We start from the raw sequence: 19,568 nt of genomic DNA on the forward strand, positions 1-19,568 counted from the left end.
TTAATTTCGTCTTGCGAGGCACCACTGTACTCATTATTAGGGAGTGGACAAGATCCTGGCAATCACTTTTTTAAATGCAGGCTAACCAATATTTAACCCAATTGTCAAAAATGGATATTCTACGAGGTGTCACCTGTTTACATTCAAACAATGATCACAATGAAAACAGAAAATAAGTTTTTTGGCTGAATTCGCTGGTGGTTTAATTGCCTTTAATTGTGTCAGTGAACTTGTTTTAATATTGCATGGTTTGTTTATCTTTTGTTTCCACCCCATCCCCACAAAATATCTATGTATTAACAGCATACTTCTTAAGTAAAATAAACAAATTTTAGAATAATGGCATTCTTGTAAAAATAGAAACCAAAAAAATATTATAATTACTCACCTAATGGCCTGTTCCCTTTGGGCTTTTCGCACTTCAGGCTTTTGATTTCTCTTGGCCATTATTTCAGCCAAAGAGGCACCTGTAATTGCCCTATGGCACTTGACAGCACGGCGGGTACGTTTCTTTTGTACCTCTTCCTAAGCAACGAAGAAAGAGAAATACAGTAAGAGACTGCAACTTGTGCACATTCAGCTTTACACACTTGGCAAAAAAGAGGGGCGTCCTATTTGGGAATTTTGGCAATCCCACCCGCCGTTACACCCAAAATTGAGGGCTTACTCTACTAAAAAAAATCTATTCAATATTGGGAACACACCTTTTTCATAAACCTCTGAAGAGCCTGATAACGTAAGTCCATACACTACACTTCTAAATAACTTCTAAATAACTGCTACGATTTCATTGCTATTAGTCATTGGCATATTTTGACCTATTCTCTCCCAGTTTAAGCTTCAAATGCATCCACCTCTAAAAAAAGTACAGCTTGTGGAATCAATCATTTGAACTCAGGGTATTGATGTTGCAATTCATTTTTATATGGCATCATTTCTATTCTGTTGCTATATTTGTTATCCAACTTGAAAGGCAAGGTGCAAATTGAAAATTCACATTGAATTTTTCTAGATTTAAGGTCTATTTCACGTTCCCAGAGGAGTGCTTAATGGACACTGCTTTATCATCTAATTATTTCAGACAAAATATGGATATATCAAAGGGTGATTCCAATCTAAATCTGTCACAAAGAATGCATAAAAGCTCACATATTCTCTAAATAACACCGAGTCAATGTTATGTTGGTTATTTTTCTCTGACTTTAAGACTGAACATACTTCAGAATATATATGTACAGGATTGTGCTACCAAGCAGTTCTCTGCCACAAGAGTTCATTATTGAAAACATTTGCTACAGGAGGCAAAAAACTTAAAAAGAACCATTTCCAACCCTAGTCACCAACTTCAATTAACAGATCAGCCTCTTTCCTCTAAAGCAATGTCCTAATACTGTATTATTTTTTATCACCATCTATCTCAAAACAATATTCACTTTTCAGTCATCACAAAAGAGCTCTTATGTGAAAACCAGACACTACCATAAAACACCGTAGACTAACTGAACAGATCATGCTAGATGCTAAGCTGCTACATAAGTGTACTTAAATATATATAACCCCTTGTCCATTTATGAGGCACAACATATTTACCGACTGTCCTTTCTTGTGCTTCCGCCTGTACAAAACAGTCCAGTTGATCTGACGGGGGTTTCTCTTGGAAAGGAATGCAGACTCACATTTTGCATTCAAAAACTGGAAAACCTGAAACATTGAGTTCATTTTAAGTGTTTACTTTACATGCCACACATACAGGACTATGTACCAGATGTAGGCTAACAAGCTTTCCAAACTTTTCATGTTGGTGACACACTTTTTAGACGTGCATGATTTCATGAAACAGTAATTCAGTTTTAATAGCAAATCGTAGGTTAAATTAACCCCTTTCCAGACCTTCTCAGCCCTACTGAGTGAATAGAAATATACGATACTGCCATGTACTATTTATCCTATTCAAATGCTAAACCACCAACATTTTAACTACCATAAGGTGTAAAAAGTCACACACATACTGGCCAAATGGACTCAATTCTATTTATAACATCGCCAAATACTTTCACGCAAATAGAATGAATCAGATTATTATTTGGACTTTAGTTCTTCTTGTTGTTTATTCTTATTCATTATCCAATTTCACTTCAGGAATAGAAAAAGGAAACTTACAGCATTTAGAAACCATTATAATCCTCCCGTAACACAAAAATATCAGTCTCGTATGTTAAGACAGTTTTAGATCAGTTTGCAAGTCCTCGAGTCAACAGCAGCTCCTCTCCCTCATGAAATATCACATTATACCATAAAGAATCTGGGACACCATTAGTTCCCACTTGGCTACTTTCAGGGTTTAGCCAAGCCCGCTGCTACTCCCAATTCCTCTGCCCCTTATTTCCTCTTTACCTTGCCGTCCGTACGCGCATAGCGACGGCCGTGGCCTGGGTAGATCTTGTACCCGCTGAAGCTGCACAACTCGACCCTGCATTGCGAGAAAGAGAACGCGAAACGGGGAAAAAGATTAGCGAGGCCAGCATCCCCCGCCACCCAACCCTCTCCAAGCGCTCTAAGCGAAGGATGGCACCGGATTAGAGCCGGGCACCGGTCCTTACTTCATAATGGCGGCTGCGGGAGCTCCCTCACAGGCAACTCCAGCGGCGAAGAGAAAGAGAGGATCATGGGAAACCGGATTCTATACTCGCGCGGGGCACCCTGGGAGCTGCGCCGGTGCATGATGGGAAGCGGTGCGCTTTCTCCGGAGGCTCGTCTATTTCCTAAAATGCTCGAAAAAATCACTCTTCGCGACGCCGCGGCCCCTTCAGAGCCTTCTATTGCCACCTGCTATTTCTGAAAATTGTTTTTTCCCTCAGTGGCTTTCACCGTCCAATCAGCGTCCAGAGCCCGCCCGGTTGCCTAGCGTTGCGAGCAAGCGGGAAGTATGGCGGCGGCACCAGCGGCGGCGGCGGCGAAAACGGAGACGGCTAAGCCAGCCATGGGCGTCAGGGAAGGTACGGAGCGGGTCGTGGTGCCTAAAGGCGTCCCCTGTCCCCCCCCTCATTGTGTGTGTTTTATCCAAGTTGGGAAGACTCGGCGAGAGCTCTATTCAAGGCTTGGACCGTTGCGGGGCTGCCGCGCGGTGCCTTGTGGGGGCCGTAGTTTTTTCCTCGCCGCGTATCTTTCTTACCGTCCCGAGTCTGTTTTGCCTTGGACTCTAAATCCCAGAGGGCCCTGCGTAACACAGTTCTCTTTTTCTCTATTGTGGGGAGTGGGTGCTTTTTGAAACCTTGCAGGGCCGGTCAGAGGAGAGGCTAGAAGCTCTGCTGTCCCTTCGTTGGCACGAAAACCTGCAGAAGGGAAGGGGACGCGCGTCCAAACCTATCTTCTCCTATTCCCGATCCATAAGCAGGCGCCTAATGGGCAGGTGCAGCCTGCCATATAAAACACACAGGACAGTGGTTGGCATGCAGGGTGCTGCTGTCATGGAATAATCCCATGTTATCTGGCTAGCATTTTGAAGGGTGCTCTGGTATTAGTTGCCAGCATTGCTCAGAGTCAGGGAACGGTTCCACCGTGAAAGAGTTTGCTGATACTCAGATTCCCGAGTTACATTATAAGGCTTTCTCAGGAAAAAACAACAACTAGCTATAATAACATGAGACATTTTTATCACCCAAGAAAGAACACAGTACTACACAGCGGGGGGGGGGGGGTTTCACACAAGGAAAGGGATTAACATACTATTGTTTTAAGTTTGCAGAAATACCCTGTAATTAGAAGGAGGATTGTTTTGCTGGATAAGACCTCACATTGCGCACCAGAAATTAACATATGTAGAATGTATCTTATTAGGAAGCCGATTCCTGGCACATTTTGAACATATAAGTCCTCCTTGGGAAGTGGGACTTCACATTCAAAACAGCCCTTTAGTAGGATGTATTTTCTAGATTCCACCCAAGCAGATTGGCCTTACGGAAATGCAGCTGAATGAATGAGGCAGACGGCCCACACCCATTTAAGTGGTGGCTTTCCATAGCAGCCTTTGTATACTGATAAAACTTGATTTTTGGTGCTAATTCTCTGTTTCAAAAAATAATTGGATAAAGATTCATCTTCTTTCTATTATCACCTTTACATTTAAATATAAATATACAGAATTGAGAGAGAATTCACAGTGGCTTCTAAGATTAGAGTATTTTGACATTATTTTAAATATGTTGCTTATGGTGAATGTTCTTTTAAACCTTTTTCCAAATATTAAAAAAATGAATTTCCAAGCTTTAGCTGGTTTGTGCATGCAAACAAGCAGTGTGCCTGTACAATGTGCTTGTTCATGAGTCAATACTCTCCCACTTTGGTTGCCACTGCCTCCACATCACCTTCGCTTCCCAATAATAGAAGGAAATGAACCTGAAACATTGGTTTGCATGTAACAGGAAGCCGGCCTCTGATGGGCTTCCTCTCTAGTGGCAGCATCAGGAATGGGGAGGAGTAAAGAATGTGCTCACATGAAACTGCAGTTTAATTTTAAACACTTGTTTAAAATGAAAATCAAACCTGACTACTATGTACCTTTCCCTAGTTTTGCATTTTTTAAAACTTCCATTTCCCCCTCCCTTTTCTCTTAGGTTCATTAATTAATTGGTCAGGCCAGGGTTTACAGAAATTGGGTTCAACTTTGGCTTGTGATGCAGATACACATACTTTGATTTTGGATAAAAACCAGCTAATTAAATTGGAGCACTTGGAGAGCTGCAAGAACCTGATGCAGGTTAGTTCCATATGTCTGTGATACAGTGTTGTGCTTCTTAGGTTATCCTTGCTTTATACTTAAAGGAAAAAGCATAGGAAAATAATTTTGGGTGAATTTAAATATATTTTTAAAAATCCATTCTCCTCTGTTTAGCTTCAGAGCACTATGCAACTTCTTCTCCAACCATATACACTTGGTAAGCAACAAAAGAGGTCTGTCCTCTGATGCCTTTAGTGGCTTGGGAGGTGGTTATTTAATGAACCTCCTGAACTTCCACAAACCTGGCTGCCAGCTAACATCTGCTTTAAAGGCCCTGTTCTGAGGACCTGGCCTACTGACATTATGGGTAGCTCTAGGAGATGAGTTCCTGTGGAACATCCTCTCCAGACATTTAAACCTGATACTGCCTTTATTCTTCAAGGAAACAGGGGACGTCCGTCCTCTCATGCCTTAAATGACTTTTAACCCCTTTCTCATTGCTTTTTATATTGTTTCTGTAAATTCTTCTGTGTTCTTTCATTGTTTTTAATTTGAACTTTCTTGGGCCTACATGCAAAAAGGATAGAAAAGGTTGTAATTAGACTGTGAAGTCAGAACCCATATAATTACTGGCTTACATTCTGCTAACTTAATAGTTCAGTCCTATATGCAGAACTAAGCTGCTTTGAGTTTGATGGGCCTTCCTCCCAGGAAAGTATTTTAGCAGTCCTACCTCAGTGAGGCCTTTCTTTGCTCTCTTATTATACCACAGAGCCTAGGACTTGCTGATCAGAAGGTCAGCGGTTCGAATCCCCACGCCAGGGTGAGCTCCCGTTGCTCGGTCCCAGCTCCTGCCAACCTAGCAGTTCGAAAGCACGTCAAAGTGCAAGTAGATAAATAGGTACCGCTCCAGCGGGAAGATAAACAGTGTTTCCGTGCACTACTCTGGTTTGCCAGAAGCGGCTTAGTCTTGCTGGCCACATGACCCGGAAGCTGTACGTCGGCTCCCTCGGCCACTAAAGCGAGATGAGCGCCACAACCCCAGAGTTGGCCACAACTGGACCCTAATGGTCAGGGGTCCCTTTACCTTTACTTTACTTCAGTGAGGCCTTTCTTTGCTCTGTTATTTTGCAGTTGTCAGTAGCCAACAATCGGTTGGTGCGGATGATGGGTGTAGCAAAGCTGACTCAGCTTCGAGTATTAAACTTGCCTCACAACAGTATTGGCTGTGTAGAGGGACTGAAGGATCTGGTGCATTTGGAATGGCTGAACCTGGCAGGAAATAACTTGAAGGTAAACTTAATAGCATAATTCTGAAGAACAGCTTCCGCTTATGAGCTTCCCACCACACTAAGAGGTCTCCTGTCAGTTCTGAACTCACATTTCAGTGGAAAAAGGGAAATGACCTTTTCTGCTGTCACACCCAGACTTCGGATTTTTTTTCATTTTCTCCCGCAATCCCACAATCTTTTTTGGTTCTCCTTCTCATTGACATTCTGCTGCGATGTTAAAAGTTTTCATTTTAAAAAGACCTTTAAAGGCCTAACTATTACCAGGCATATATGCTGCTCTTGGAAAGGGGAGGGCTTTTAGGGGGGGGGTTATATGAAATTTCATCATTACCGTCTTAACTTTTTAATCTCTTGGCTTGCTATTTTGTTTAGTTACTGTGTTTTATCTTTAATATTTTGTGATATCTTATGGTTCTTGTTGTGAACCACCTTGAACATTTATAGGGAAAAGCAAGGTGCAAATGTTTTAAATAGGTGTCATATTTTAAAACCAGAATGTGTTTACTTCCCTAAAAAAAGTAAAATGTGTTGTCTTTCAGTGGTTTCAAAAACTAAATGTTGTCTTTCTGCTGTTTCCAGAGATTGCATCATACCCTCATTCTACCTGTGTGTCCTTTTACTTTATTTCTCTCTACTTCTCCTGCCCCCATTGCCATCACATTTCTCTTCCTTTATTACCCCAATCCTGCTTTAAAAAATAGGTGTTAGTTTAAGACAGTGTTAAATTTGGGGAGGAAGTTCTATGGCTGATGCAATCTCTTTCTGTGGATGGTTTGTTCAGAAACATGCATAATTTAAGATGTTTCATAATGCTACAAAATATTTTCTCTTCCTGTAGACTATAGACCAGATCAATACCTGCACATCTCTTCAACATCTTGATTTGTCGGACAACAATATATCCCAGATAGGAGATATCTCCAAGCTATTATTGTTAAAGGTGAATGCTGTTCAGTTGCTGGTTAGATTGAATTATTTTCTTTGCTGAGAGGAGAGGGCTGTTTTTCATTAAGGCTGCAGTCCTATAACCACTTGTCTGGGATTAGGTTCCACTGAATTCAGTGGGATTTACTTCTTGGTAAACATGAATAGGATTGTGCTGTACAGCTCTTTCAAGTGTAATGCTGAAGTTCTGAGCTATCAATCCCTTTAAAACTGAAGGAAGTTAGTCACATTTTAGACCCACTGAAATTAAGGGGGAGTCATGGCTAATTTGTCAATTAGTTTCACTAGAACTAAAGCGTAAACTAGCTCCCACTTAAACCAAAGGCAAATGCCTTTTTAAAAAAACATTTCCTTTAATATGTTTTTTAAGCATATATTGCCAGCCGTTTTAAATTTTATGTTTGCACTATTTAACAAAGACATGTTTAGTAATGAGGATGATGATATTACACAGGCCTTTTTGAATGTTTGAAGGAATTCATATATGTTATTTAAACAAATGAGTACATATTGCATTTTTCTCCCATTCTGCTGTCTCTTAAGACTCTGTTACTGCATGGAAATATCATAACATCCTTGCGTACAGCACCTGCTTGCTTGCCTCAAAGTCTGGGTATTTTTTCACTGGCAGAAAATGAAATCAGAGACTTGAATGAGGTAAGAATACCATTTGTCAACAAAACTGAATACTGTACATATTTTGAGAATGCTTTACTTGCAACTTTGTCTTAGATTCAGTTAAGTTTCCTTCACTACATTTTTAATTTCCTACTTGTATCCATAACAACATGGGACTCCATACAAAGTAGCTGGTGGTAGCGCAGTGTCAGCTACTGAAGCAAATAAATAATAATTAGCCATTGTTAAACATTTACTCCAGAAAGGCAAAAGGCATTATGAGGGACTATTCTCTTTTGGTAGTAATTTACATTAAGTTTCTTTGTTGTACAGCAGGCATAGGCAAACTCGGCTCTCCAAATGTTTTGAGACTACAATTCCCATCATCCCTGACCACTGGTCCTGTTAGCTAGGTATGATGGGAGTTGTAGTCCCAAAACTTTTGGAGGGCCGAGTTGGCCTATGCCTGTTGTACAGTGTCCCTGCCTGAATCTGTTGATAACAACAACAACAACAACAAAAATCAGCGTTAAAGTACATAAAGTGTATAAAGCACTGTACAAAGACTAAAAAGCGCCTGTCTGCAGGCTGAAAGCCAAATAGATCCAACCCAAAAGCAAAGGAGGAGGTGAAATGGTAGAGGCCCCATTTCCTAACATTAGATAGCTCTCATAATTGGTAGCTTGAATGCAAATGGTTCAGGTAGGAAAGGACCCAAATGGCAGCCAGTCTCCCAGGTGAATAGATCAAGTGGACCTTTCTGTTCCACTTTTCCCTCCATGTGATTGCTGGCATCCCTCTGTCTCGAGAGACAGCGGAGAGCTCCTCCAGGGGTAAAGTCAAACCATGGGAGAATCACAGTGCCTGCTGCGGCTGCAGAGACCGGTAACTCAAAACTGCCTCCTGCAACTAAAATATGATTTGAGGGTAAGAAGTGTCAAACAGCAGTTGGACTCTGCTGCCCCTTATTAATTATTGCTCTCCTGCAACAGCAACCAGGTGGAATGCTAACTTCCTGAATCTCCTCATTATCTGAAGCCATCACCTGTCCTTATGAAAATATTTAAACCTTTTTCTCTCTCTCCAAATATTTTTCATGCCCTCTCCCCTTAACCAATGTCAATTTCAGGTCTAGACAAGGGTTGTCAGTGTCTGAACTCTAAAGTATTCTGAAATTTGGATTCCTATATATTGTGAATGTTTTGTAATTAAGCAAAATGATTTATGCTTTGGGACGTCAATATGATTATGACCATGCATAGTCCCATTCAATAGGTTAAAAAGCTTTGATAGGTATCTATTGAGGAAATCTTAGATATGTGCTATTCTGTTTGAGGACAGGGAATTGAACTAGATTAGGGCTGTAGGTTGCATATTGGTGAGTAGTAGCATTAATTTATTTCTCTGAAAAAAATCCATTACAAACAATGTAAGTTTTGAGACACACACAGACAAAAAGAAAAGAGCTGCTCTGAATGGAAAGAAGCAAGTCATTTTTTTCTTCTTTCCTCCCTCAAATAGCTCATTGTGTATGAAAAATGTGGCTGAATGTGCCATGCTGTTGTTTATCCCATGAAAGCAAATTGCTGAACACAGGAAAATTTCAATTAATCAACAAAGCTATTGTTTGCTTTCAGATTTCGTTCTTGGCTTCCTTTACTGAGCTAGAGCAACTGTCAATAATGAACAATCCCTGTGTGATGGCCACACCTTCTATCCCAGGATTTGATTATAGGCCTTATATTGTCAGTTGGTGTCTCAATCTTAAAGTCCTTGATGGCTATGTGATATCTCAGAAAGAAAGGTAAGAAACTGAAGGTTACTGGATTGAAGCTGACTAAACAGAAGTAGCATACTATTCTGTATGTTTGTATTTTAATAAATTTAATTGCATTACTGACTACTTTTGCTTACAGTGTATAAACATCTGCTATTGCTGTTACTTTATTCCACCACCATTGCATCTACAGTCATCCAGCAGAGTTATTCTGAGTCTATTTTGAGTTGGATTACCCATCTGCCTGCTGTGTCAACTTTGTTAGACACTTTGAGAATAAAATCACTACAGTGGTGCCCCGCAAGACGAATGCCTCGCAAGACGGAAAACCCGCTAGACGAAAGGGTTTTCCGTTTTTGAGCTGCTTCGCAAGACGATTTTCCCTATGGGCTTGCTTTGCAAGTCGAAAACGTCTTGCGAGTGTTGCGATTTTCCCCCGCTTTCCCCCCCTTTTTCTAAGCCGCTAAGCCGCTAATAGCCTTTTAGCCGCTAATCCACTATGCCTTTAATAGCCGCTAAGCCTTTAATAACCGCTAATAGCGCTAATCCACTAAGCCGCTAATAGGGTTGCTTCGCAAGATGAAAAAACCGCTAGACGAAGAGACTCGCGGAACGGATTAATTTCGTCTTGCGAGGCACCACTGTACCATCCATTCTGTCTTAGATGTCAGTGGAATAGCAGATCCTAGTGATGTAGCTTTGGTATCTCCTGTTTTGATAAATTTATACAACCCCAGAATGTAGACAACATCTTTGTAGTATTCTGTGAACTGCCTTGAGACCCCTGGCTATAGCGTGGTATATAAATTCAATTAATAATAATAACAATATAATAATAAATTAGTAAGAAATTGTCCACTAGACCACTGGATCTTTGCCCACCTTGATTGATTAAAGAAGCCAGATGAGGTCTGGTTGGCAGTGTAAGAGTGTAAATGACTTATTGGAGTACGGAGTGATTACCATCCAGACTTAGAATAGCTGTTGTGGGACCTTGGTCAGGGCAGGGGGACTCCCACTGGATCCCACTGGATAATTTCCTCCAAGACTCCAATATGCCATTCTTGGGCAAGGTTCTTAAGTGTGTGGTGGCTTCTTAGCTCCAGAGGTCCTTGGAGGAAATGGATTACATAGACTTCAATTTTACATAGGTTCAATCCAGTTTTGGACCAGGAGTTGAAACTGAGACAGCTTGGATCACTTTGGCAGGCAACTGCTGTTCAAGGAGACAGAAAAGGGGAGTAGTTTTTCCTTGGTTCTGCTAAACCTCTCTGTGGCGATTGATACCATCATTCTGGGCTGCCAGACACTGTTTTGTGGTGGTTCCAGTCCTTTCACAAGGGTCAGTTTCAGAAAGTGATGTTGTGAGACTCTGTTTTGGCATCCTGATCATTTGGGCATGGTGTTTCTTATCAATTTTGGTTAATCTCTTTCTTTATTTTTATTGCACAGTGTTTTGTGCAAAAGGATTTTATAAATGTTCACGAAGAATACTTCTTTTGAAGGTGATTGTTCTTCCCTCTAGCTTGAAAGCAGAATGGCTTTACAGTCAAGGAAAGGGAAGATCGTTTCGGCCAGGCCAGCACATTCAGTTAGTACAGTATCTTGCCAGTGTTTGTCCTCTTACTAGTATGTTTGGGCTCCAAACTGCAGAGGATGCTAAACTGGAAAAAATACTACATAAGCAAAGGTAAGAACATTATCTTTTGTCAACAGCTTGGGAATTTTAACAAAGTAATTGTTATTTTGTGCAGAAAGAATAAAAGGATAACCAGTTAATCTTGACAGCTTCAGACCCGGCACTATCAACCCTAATTGTTGTTTTGGACTCAGAGGAACTGGTTTGCAGAAAGACTTGTGCACCAGGCTCTTGGCTGATATTTTGCTGTTGGTTTAGAGCCACTCTGGCATTGATGCTTTAACAAAACCAGTCTCAACTCCTTGTCTTTAGGTTGCACCAGAGGCAACTGATGTACCAAAGCCAAGCTGATGAGCCACCTGTATCTTCAACTTTGCATAAAGGGCAGCCTGCTACCAGTGAGCCAAACAGCCCTGTTCACAGGCCACAAATAATGACTGAAAGTGGTAAGATTCATGGGTTTCTGTAATACTGTTTGTGATGATGAGCCCATTGTCTAATATACTGATAATCCAGCAGGAGTTGGTGGAGAGAGAGGATGGCAGAACCTTATGACTTGAAATAATGAAACTAGGGAAGCAGAGATGGAGTTGAAATTGAAAGGGAAAACGGTTCTAAAGACTGGGACTCTGAGTTAGACAGAGATAGTGTTTATGATATCACACCTTGACCAATGCGATCAGCAGAGCGTGCTCGGCTCCAGCAGGGTAGTTCTGCAGAGCATTGGAGTCTTCTTGCTCTCCTGTTGTCAGCCTTTCCAGAGTGTAGAGTGTTTATTGTATCAAGATACAAAATAAGTCAAACAGACTATCCACATAAACTTAAGAGATCCTAGTGCATCATGAACTATTATCTGATCTTAGAGGTTAAACTGTAGAGATCCAAAGAGACAGAGAGATCCAGTCACTTACTTCAGCTCAATACTACAGTGGTATCTCAGGTTACAGACACTTCAGGTTATGCGTTTTCTGGTTGCGCATCGCGCCGAACCCGGAAGTACTGGAACGGGTTACTTCTGGGTTTCAGTGCATGCGCAGAAGCGCTAAATCACACAGAATTGCGACCCGTGTGTGTGCAGACGGCATGCTGCAGGTTGTGAACACTGCGGGTTGCTAATGTGCCTCCCGCAATGATCACATTTGCAACCCAAAGTTCCACTGTATACAGTTCTGTTCTGCAGCTATGCAGTAATAAGTAACTCCTAACTCCTTCCTGCTTAATGCAGCCTTGGCTTTATACCCACCAATGCATGGGTATTCTCCATGCATTCTCCACACATTTGTTGGAGAAAGGTAGGGTGGATGAATTTTAATTTCATTGGCAACCATGCATTTTTATGGGTGAAAGCCTAAAGAATGACATTCAAAGACACCTCTTGAGGTGAGAGTTCAGCCTATTCCAGAGGCCGGCAACCTAAGGGGCCCATAAGGGTCGCTTAACCAGCACATGAGCCGCCCCCAAACTAAGCTTCCCATTTGGCGAGTCCCCGCATGCTGCGCTAAACTGGTGCGGCGCCGGGACTTTCTTCTGTGGCTCTGGAAATCGCATCTGTGCATGTCTGCGGTGCCGGAAATCACTTCTGCACTTGCCCAGACACCAAAAATCGCTTCTGCGCAGGCTCAATTTCCAGCGTCACGCTGCACCAGCCAGCCCGGCCCACAGAGGTTTTCCACAGGAGTGATCCAGCCCATGCCCGGTAAGCCTTGCCAACCCCTGGCCTATTCCTTGGCAGCCCTAGCCATTTCACCAAGCCTGTTGATTTATATGGCTGTTGGTAATATTAATGTGTGGTGGCATGTTGGAAGAAGGCTTCCAAGATGTTATATTGCCCATATGCACAAGAGAAGACTCCCATCAGACAGTGTTAAGCTCTTTCCCCGCTCTGCATCCCTGAAGATGCACATGATACTGACAATTCCACCTTTCATCCAATTAATGGAATGGACAGACATGTTGCGTACTAAGGTGATGGCTAGCAGGAAGCGGGGGGGGGGGGTCACTCAGTCATGCTCTACAGAGGTTCCTCAGGTATACAGGGGAGACCTAAATGGTTATGTTACTGCCTAGTTAAGTGTTTGTCTTCTTACCCTTTTCCAGAACCTGCTATCAAAAAGAATACATGGGTAGCAACAAAGTCAAATGATGATAATTCCTATGCAGTTAAAAATGTTTTTCCCTCATCACCGCAAACTGAAATAAGTATTTCTAGAGATCGCTACCTGGATGACATGCAAACTGACGAGGACAAGTTGAACAGTAGTCTTCTATCCTCAGAGTCTACTTTTATGCCTGTTGCGTCTGGCCTCTCCCCAGTGTCTCCTACTACTGCAGAACTGAGACTTCACAGAATTAATATTGAGACAGAAGGTATGGAGGATGCTGACTTTGAATTTATAAAAGAGGTTAATAAACAAGGAACGCAGGAAACAACTTCTGTGATTCTTGGGGAATGTGCCATCAGATCAACAAAGGCTGTGGAAACTCAAAAGGAAGATCAAGAGGAAGGAATATCGTCCACTTCTAGTTTGTCAGCAGCCACCGCTACTCTTTCTGCTAGCATTAGCAGTTGCCAAGTATCCTCTGAAGACCATGTTGAGCACAGTGACCTCAAGCGATCACATACTCCAGAAGATGGTGTTATCAAAACTGTTTTCCCTGCCAAATATCCAGAAGAATTGCCTGCTAGCGCAACTGCTACTTTAATCCAAAAGTCAGATATGCTTGAAGAAATGAACAGAGCAGCCACCAAGATTCAAGCCTGTTGGAGAGGATTTTACACAAGGAACTACCATCCCAGAGCCAAGGAAGTGCGTTATGAAATTCGACTCGGTAGAATGCAGGAACACATTATACATTTAACTGAAGAAGTAGACAAGTAAGTTAGCAGTCGTTTTCAAACTGGAAGTAATTACAATTTTGAGGCTAAATAGAAATATTGACTTATCTAACTGCTAACGATGTAACAAGCACAGTAGGAGTGTTTAGGAGGTGTTGATGGGGACTCTAATTCTCTAATGTCTCTAATTCTGTGTTTGGAGCAAGGTGGGAGAAAATTGAATAACCCATCAGCTTCAGAAGGTCTTGGAAGTAATAGAAGGTACAATCTGTTCTGAAGAATTACATTAATATAATTATATACAGAAAGAGTCATTCTCTTCAAAAAATATTAGTAAAAAATAAGGGTTTTACTGTGGTCAGAAGACTGAGAAGTTCACCCATACAGATCCAATGCAGAGTCCACCAAACTGCTGATAAAATGCATAATAAGTACTGCAGCAAATTGTTTAAATTTATTTATAAAATCATATATATTTATATGTTTACCATATGTAGATTAAGAAAGGAAAAAGATGAGGAGAAACTTCAAAGACTTGTGCAAGAGGAAGCTGTAAAATTCCTTTGGGACCAGGTAAAAATCTCATTTCTAAATCATTTTCTGACTTTGTGTTAATAAAAACCATGGCTCACTAAGCAAATAAGCTTAAGAGATATATGTACCATGTTGGGTAGTTTAGGTGATTTATAGTGCCTATCTACTCAGAAGCAAGTTTTGTTGAGTTTAGTGGGACTTATTCTCAAGGAAGTGTCAATAGGATTGTAGCTTAAGGGTCACCTCACACAGGATGCAGTTATTAATATTGCTCTTTCATATGAAACTATAAATATGGTGGCACATGACATGCATATAAGTCTAACTGAAATGATAACATTTCCTTTTGTGTGGTATTTGCAGGTTAGATGCATCCAGGAGTGGCAAGTTTCAGTGAACTCACATCTCACTACTTTCCGGCAGCAGAATACTCCTTCATCAAGCATTTTGGGTCCCTTCAAGGTCCATTTAGACTCGCCTGGTCGAAACCAAGTACCTTCTCCTGTCGGCAGTTCAACCTGGTTCGTTTCAGCTACTGAGGCTTGTCATCAGAAATTCTTGCCAGAATTTCCTGACTCGGGGTTCCATTCCTGTGTGACTGACCAGAACTGCCTTCATGAATCTCAGCGCTGTGGAGAAAACGTGGCAGAAGTAAATGGTGACGGCTCTCTAGAGAATTCTTTCAAAACAGTCAAACCATGTGAAGATTCGCTTTCCGAGTGCCCTGCAGCAGCTGAGGAGATTGAACTGGACCACGAGGAATGTTGTAAAGAGAGTTTCAACAGTGAGCAAGACAGCAGTAGTCTTATCCAGCAGTATTTAAAATCGGTTGAGCAGCTAGATAATGATGACAAGACAAGTTGCAGCAATGGAACAGGCAGTTGCAGGCCGAATACAGCTGCCTCATCAGAAGACCCAGATGTGTTATGCAATGCTACATCAGGCTCCCAAGAGGTGCTTGCATCGGGACAAGGTGGAACTGGTCAGCCAGAAATCTGCAATTTGAATGCAGAAAGGGCAGAAGGAAAGCAGACAGACTGTGACTCTTCTTTCCAGGCACTTCCTGTTAGCATAACCGTGTAGCAGGTATTCCGTTAGAAAAGCCACATTAATATGTTTTTGTTATTGTTGTTTGTATGAGATTTTTATACATTTTTGGAGACTTGTGCTCCTGTGCTGTTAAAGCATCTTAGGTTGTGAATAGTTTTGCTAATAATCTAACCTCTGACTGACACTGTGTTAATCTGTAACAAGTATGTTTCACTACAGTGGACATGATGCACTTAACTTTTTATGTGATCTGAACAGGTTTTTATGAAATATAATTTTGAAGACTCTAACTACTTTTCTTATTACCTTACTACGTGAACTAAGCAGTTCTCTTTTCCCAAAATACTAAGCATACATGTGTGTTATTATCTTCATTTTAATAAACGAATGGGAGTAATTGAAATAGTTAAATTGAGTACTTATAATTTGATGGCTATACAAGGTTAAGACATTCACCGTCAATAATTTTTAAGTATTTTGACCAACAGTTTGAAAATGTATGCTTAAACTCAGGTACTAAGCCATAGCTTGGATATTTTATTCACCAGCCTTTTTTCATTTATGTCATCTTTTTAAAAAAAAAGAAAAGAAAGATGAAATAGTTGAATATCAGTTTAGAAACATGGCTGCTTGAGGTCCATTTATCACAGAGTCCTTTATCATAGGGGTCTTTTATCTAAGAGGATTTGCCATGATGGGGAGTTTCTGTGTGATACCATAGAGCTTGCTAGGAGCTTTCAAGGGCTACAGTATTCTTGGAAAGGAAGTTGCAGTGCTTCTAGCAATGCATTCCGAAGGTCAAAATAACAGAATTGTTCCTCTTTCACCAGTGCACATTATGGGGAATTTCTTAAATAAAGGTGGCTGAGACATTCTTTTTAACATGTGAGGGTTATATGACCATGGTTATTATCTGTTTATAGGATACTATAGCTATTTTAGCACAAGCATGTCTTGGTGCTGCAACATCTGAAGTTTAGGGTTTGCCACTTTATCTTAGGAGGTGTCTTGGTTCAAATCATTATCTGCACCCTAGCTGGGACCTAAGACATTGGTGGTTGGGATGTAAGAAACCAGTGGTTGGAATTGTTCACTGCTGAAGGGGAATTGGCTACATGGGATCTAGGAGTTTCCTGCATTAATGAAGACTTGGAAACTCTCCCTTTTCCAGTTGCAACTGTCAAGAGATTGACAGCTCTTCTCCCCACACAGATCTTACTGGTTTCTACAGGTGTAAACTCCTTGACAGGTTTTCAAAATTATTATGAATAGTTACTGCCATGAGTGGTAAATAGGTATTTTTATTCATAAGACTTGGAAGAATTCAGATGAGATAGTGATTTGTACCATCACTACCCAAGCAATATTGTTTAATTCCTAAACAAAGATTGTGCATAGGGGTGGGGAGCCTCTGGTCTGTGACCCTAAGGAGGCCTGGTATGGCCCCCTAATTTGGCCTATGAGGCTGTTCCCTCCCACAAAACCACACCTACCTGATCCACATCTGATGGTAGGAACACTTGAGAACATTCCCAATTGGTCCTTGGTAAGTGGACAGTGCTAATCAGGTGATGGGTGCTAAAAGACAGTCCCACTTCGTCTGTTTGTAGGCGTGGTTTGGATTCAAATCGATAACTTTGATGATGTCATCTGATGTCATCATGATGACTGGTGACTGACTGGTGCACAGCTGTGCTGACCTGTCAGAGTGGCCCGTGGGTGAGGTCAGGATCCAGTATGCCACTCCTGCTATAGGCTGTCTGAAAAATGATGTCAACTTCAAAAATGGAGGAATTATTTTGCCACGTAAATATGGATAGACATTTTATAAAAGTGAATGCCTATCACTTCAAGGTGAACCATCATGTATTTTAGAATGCAAGAATGGAGTGATACGCAATGTAAGATCTAATAGATTTCATTTGAGCATTTGCTTAAGGGGTCTTGAACTGACATCACAGCCACATAATTGCTTTTCATTTTATAACTCCCCCCCCATAGGAATTTATATTGTCTGTTTTGATTATAGGCACAGGACCAAGGCATCACTTAAGAAGGGCTGCAGGCAAGTAGTTAATTGGCTAAATGCCTGTTCTGTGCAAGAGAGAGAGAGAGAGAGGTCTAAAAACACTAGGCACAATTCAGATAAGTTATGTATTTTAGGTCCCCTTAGTTTTAATGGGAGAATTTTAAGCATACACTTGAATTTTGCCCTTTGAAATCAGTTAGCTTAATTTTGAACATTTTAAACTGACTATCTTTGTGAATTATAATATCTGCATATTATAATGAATAAAGGAATAAAGCGCATATGCCTTCCAGCTGGCTTAATGAAATCTGTCTTCCATTAGAAAGCTGCAAGTGTTGAATGACTCAACACTTGAGAAGCTTGGGAGTGTTACAACCTTGGCCCAGTTAAGTAAAAATTCTCACAGAACATTGCAGTATACCTAGAATTTTTAAACTATTTCCTGCTATGTCCAAAAAAATTCCATGAGATGTGCTGGAATGACCCCCATCTCTCTCAAAAGAGAATGTTAAATTAACAAAGCATGTATCTGAAAAGCAAAGGTGAAATCAAATGCCGCTTCAGCAGACTTCGCCTGTAAAATACAGCTTTCTCTTCTCCTATGCCCACCTGATCTGTCCCAGAGGACCTCCAAACCTCTGGAGCAGGTTGGGGGGGCTGCAGGGGGGAAGAGAGAAAAAAGTAAGCCCCACCTCATAATGGGTTGAAGTCCGTTCTGCTTGTGCATGGACAGCACTGGTTGCTGCCCAAAGCTATTTTGATCACTTACTAAAGTCTGGCCTGTGTCATGACATTTTGACAAGTGCCTCACTGGCTGCCCAATAGTTACACTGGAGTGCTTTCATGCTACAATGGAATATTGTCTGGATGCAATCTAACGGTCTCATTGACAGTGAAATGGGTTGGCCGTGTCCAGCTTGAAACATGAGAACTCTTTCTCTGCTTGTAATCTGGTGAAATGCCTGACCAGACTGGGTTGCGACAGGCTGTTCAAAAGCATCCTGAGGAAGACAATACATTTTGTAGGTGCAAAATGCAAGGTACATTTTGTAAGAGAGCTGATGCCACAGAAAATCACATTTTCAGAGAATCCTCAGAATTTTGATAGTTTATCTATGACAGCAGAGCTTGAAAATCATATGCACAAACACTTTTCAGGTAACTGTATTAAATACATTTAGATTTAATTTTGCTTGTATGTTGATGTTGACATGTAACAATGAAAAGGCTTTTAGCATGTAAAGACATTCACAGTATATACCAGTGTGTAAACTTTCAGAGCTTTGTCATACTGAACAATTTATACCAGTATGTTTTGCTTACATAGAGCATAAAACCTAATTATGAGCATTTGGGGCAGGGGGACTAGTCGGCAGGATTATGGGTCCTTTGGAATATATATATATATATATATATATATATATATATATATATATATATGTGCAGAAAAATTGTGGCATTATGTAGACTAAACAGGATCACAAAACTTCTTGTTTTGTCATGGGGAAGGAAGAGTGTTAAAAGTACTCAAATTTACATAACAATCTGGTTCCTTTTCTATCACTGCATCCTTAAAAGATGTGTTACATTTATACGAGCAGCTGTCAAATATGTAAAATCCTGAGTTAAACTTTAATAAAGTCAAATGCCATCTTTGCATTAGCTGGTTCACTTAATTGTGAGGCTGGTTATGTCAGTGTGGTGTTTGTTGCAGGGTGTCAGACTGAGAACTGGGAGATGAAACAGGAAGAGCAACTTTTTTCTAGTTCTGCAGCTGCTCTGCTTTCTTGTGAATTACTATAATTGTAAAGGAGGAAAAGGGAATTGTGATGCACAGCAGCAGAAAGGAAGCTAGTAGTACAACTGGTGAAGGAGAGAATCTGAGAATATGGCCTATTGGTAATCATAGGTCAGTCATAAACAAAGTAGGTTATATCCACCTCTGCTGTTCCACTTGTACAACAGACATCCTCCAAAATCTATTCCATTGTGTTGGGGGACCCTTTGGAGATATTGGGGGCAAGCGAGGAGAGGAAGGTTGAAGCCATGCTATGGAACTCTGCTTGTACAGTACAGCATTGGACACAAGCCTGCAATCTTGAGAGCGCGTGGTCGAACACTGCTCTAAAAC

At 41.1% G+C, this 19,568-nt stretch overlaps 2 protein-coding genes across 3 annotated transcripts in view; one reads left to right on the forward strand and one right to left on the reverse strand.

The window, feature by feature from the left end:
* The window catches only part of RPL24 (ribosomal protein L24), a gene marked incomplete at its 5' end in the record, with an annotated part of 401,376 nt that overhangs the window by 3,334 nt on the left and 378,474 nt on the right, over positions 1-19,568 (reverse strand). Inside the window, 4 exons of one of the 2 annotated variants that reach the window (XM_082219799.1) lie at positions 389-525; positions 1,591-1,701; positions 2,395-2,470; positions 2,601-2,667. In XM_082219799.1, the coding sequence (XP_082075925.1) occupies positions 389-525; positions 1,591-1,701; positions 2,395-2,470; positions 2,601-2,605 (329 nt within the window). Of the gene's footprint in view, positions 1-388; positions 526-1,590; positions 1,702-2,394; positions 2,471-2,600; positions 2,668-19,568 lie in introns of those variants that run through there. The other variant, XM_082219800.1, reaches the window with a different exon arrangement.
* CEP97 (centrosomal protein 97) lies at positions 2,863-15,819 on the forward strand. Its single transcript, XM_082219728.1, has 11 exons — positions 2,863-2,996; positions 4,614-4,756; positions 5,852-6,010; positions 6,848-6,949; positions 7,498-7,611; positions 9,210-9,376; positions 10,875-11,039; positions 11,301-11,434; positions 13,086-13,863; positions 14,322-14,397; positions 14,722-15,819. Exons 1-11 carry the CDS (start codon positions 2,927-2,929, stop codon positions 15,439-15,441), a joined length of 2,628 nt encoding a protein of 875 aa, XP_082075854.1. The 5' UTR covers positions 2,863-2,926; the 3' UTR covers positions 15,442-15,819.

The sequence above is a fragment of the Podarcis vaucheri genome (assembly GCF_965113315.1).
Source record: "Podarcis vaucheri genome assembly, chromosome: 4".
In the NCBI taxonomy this organism is placed as follows: Eukaryota; Metazoa; Chordata; class Lepidosauria; order Squamata; family Lacertidae; genus Podarcis; species Podarcis vaucheri.

Coding starts and splice junctions, on each gene's coding strand:
- CEP97 (XM_082219728.1), top strand. CDS start 2,927: ATGGCGGCGGCACCAGCGGCGGCGGCGGCGAAAACGGAGACGGCTAAG. Junction 11,435..13,085: donor ACAAATAATGACTGAAAGTG/GTAAGATTCATG, acceptor ACCCTTTTCCAG/AACCTGCTATCAAAAAGAAT. Junction 13,864..14,321: donor TTAACTGAAGAAGTAGACAA/GTAAGTTAGCAG, acceptor TACCATATGTAG/ATTAAGAAAGGAAAAAGATG.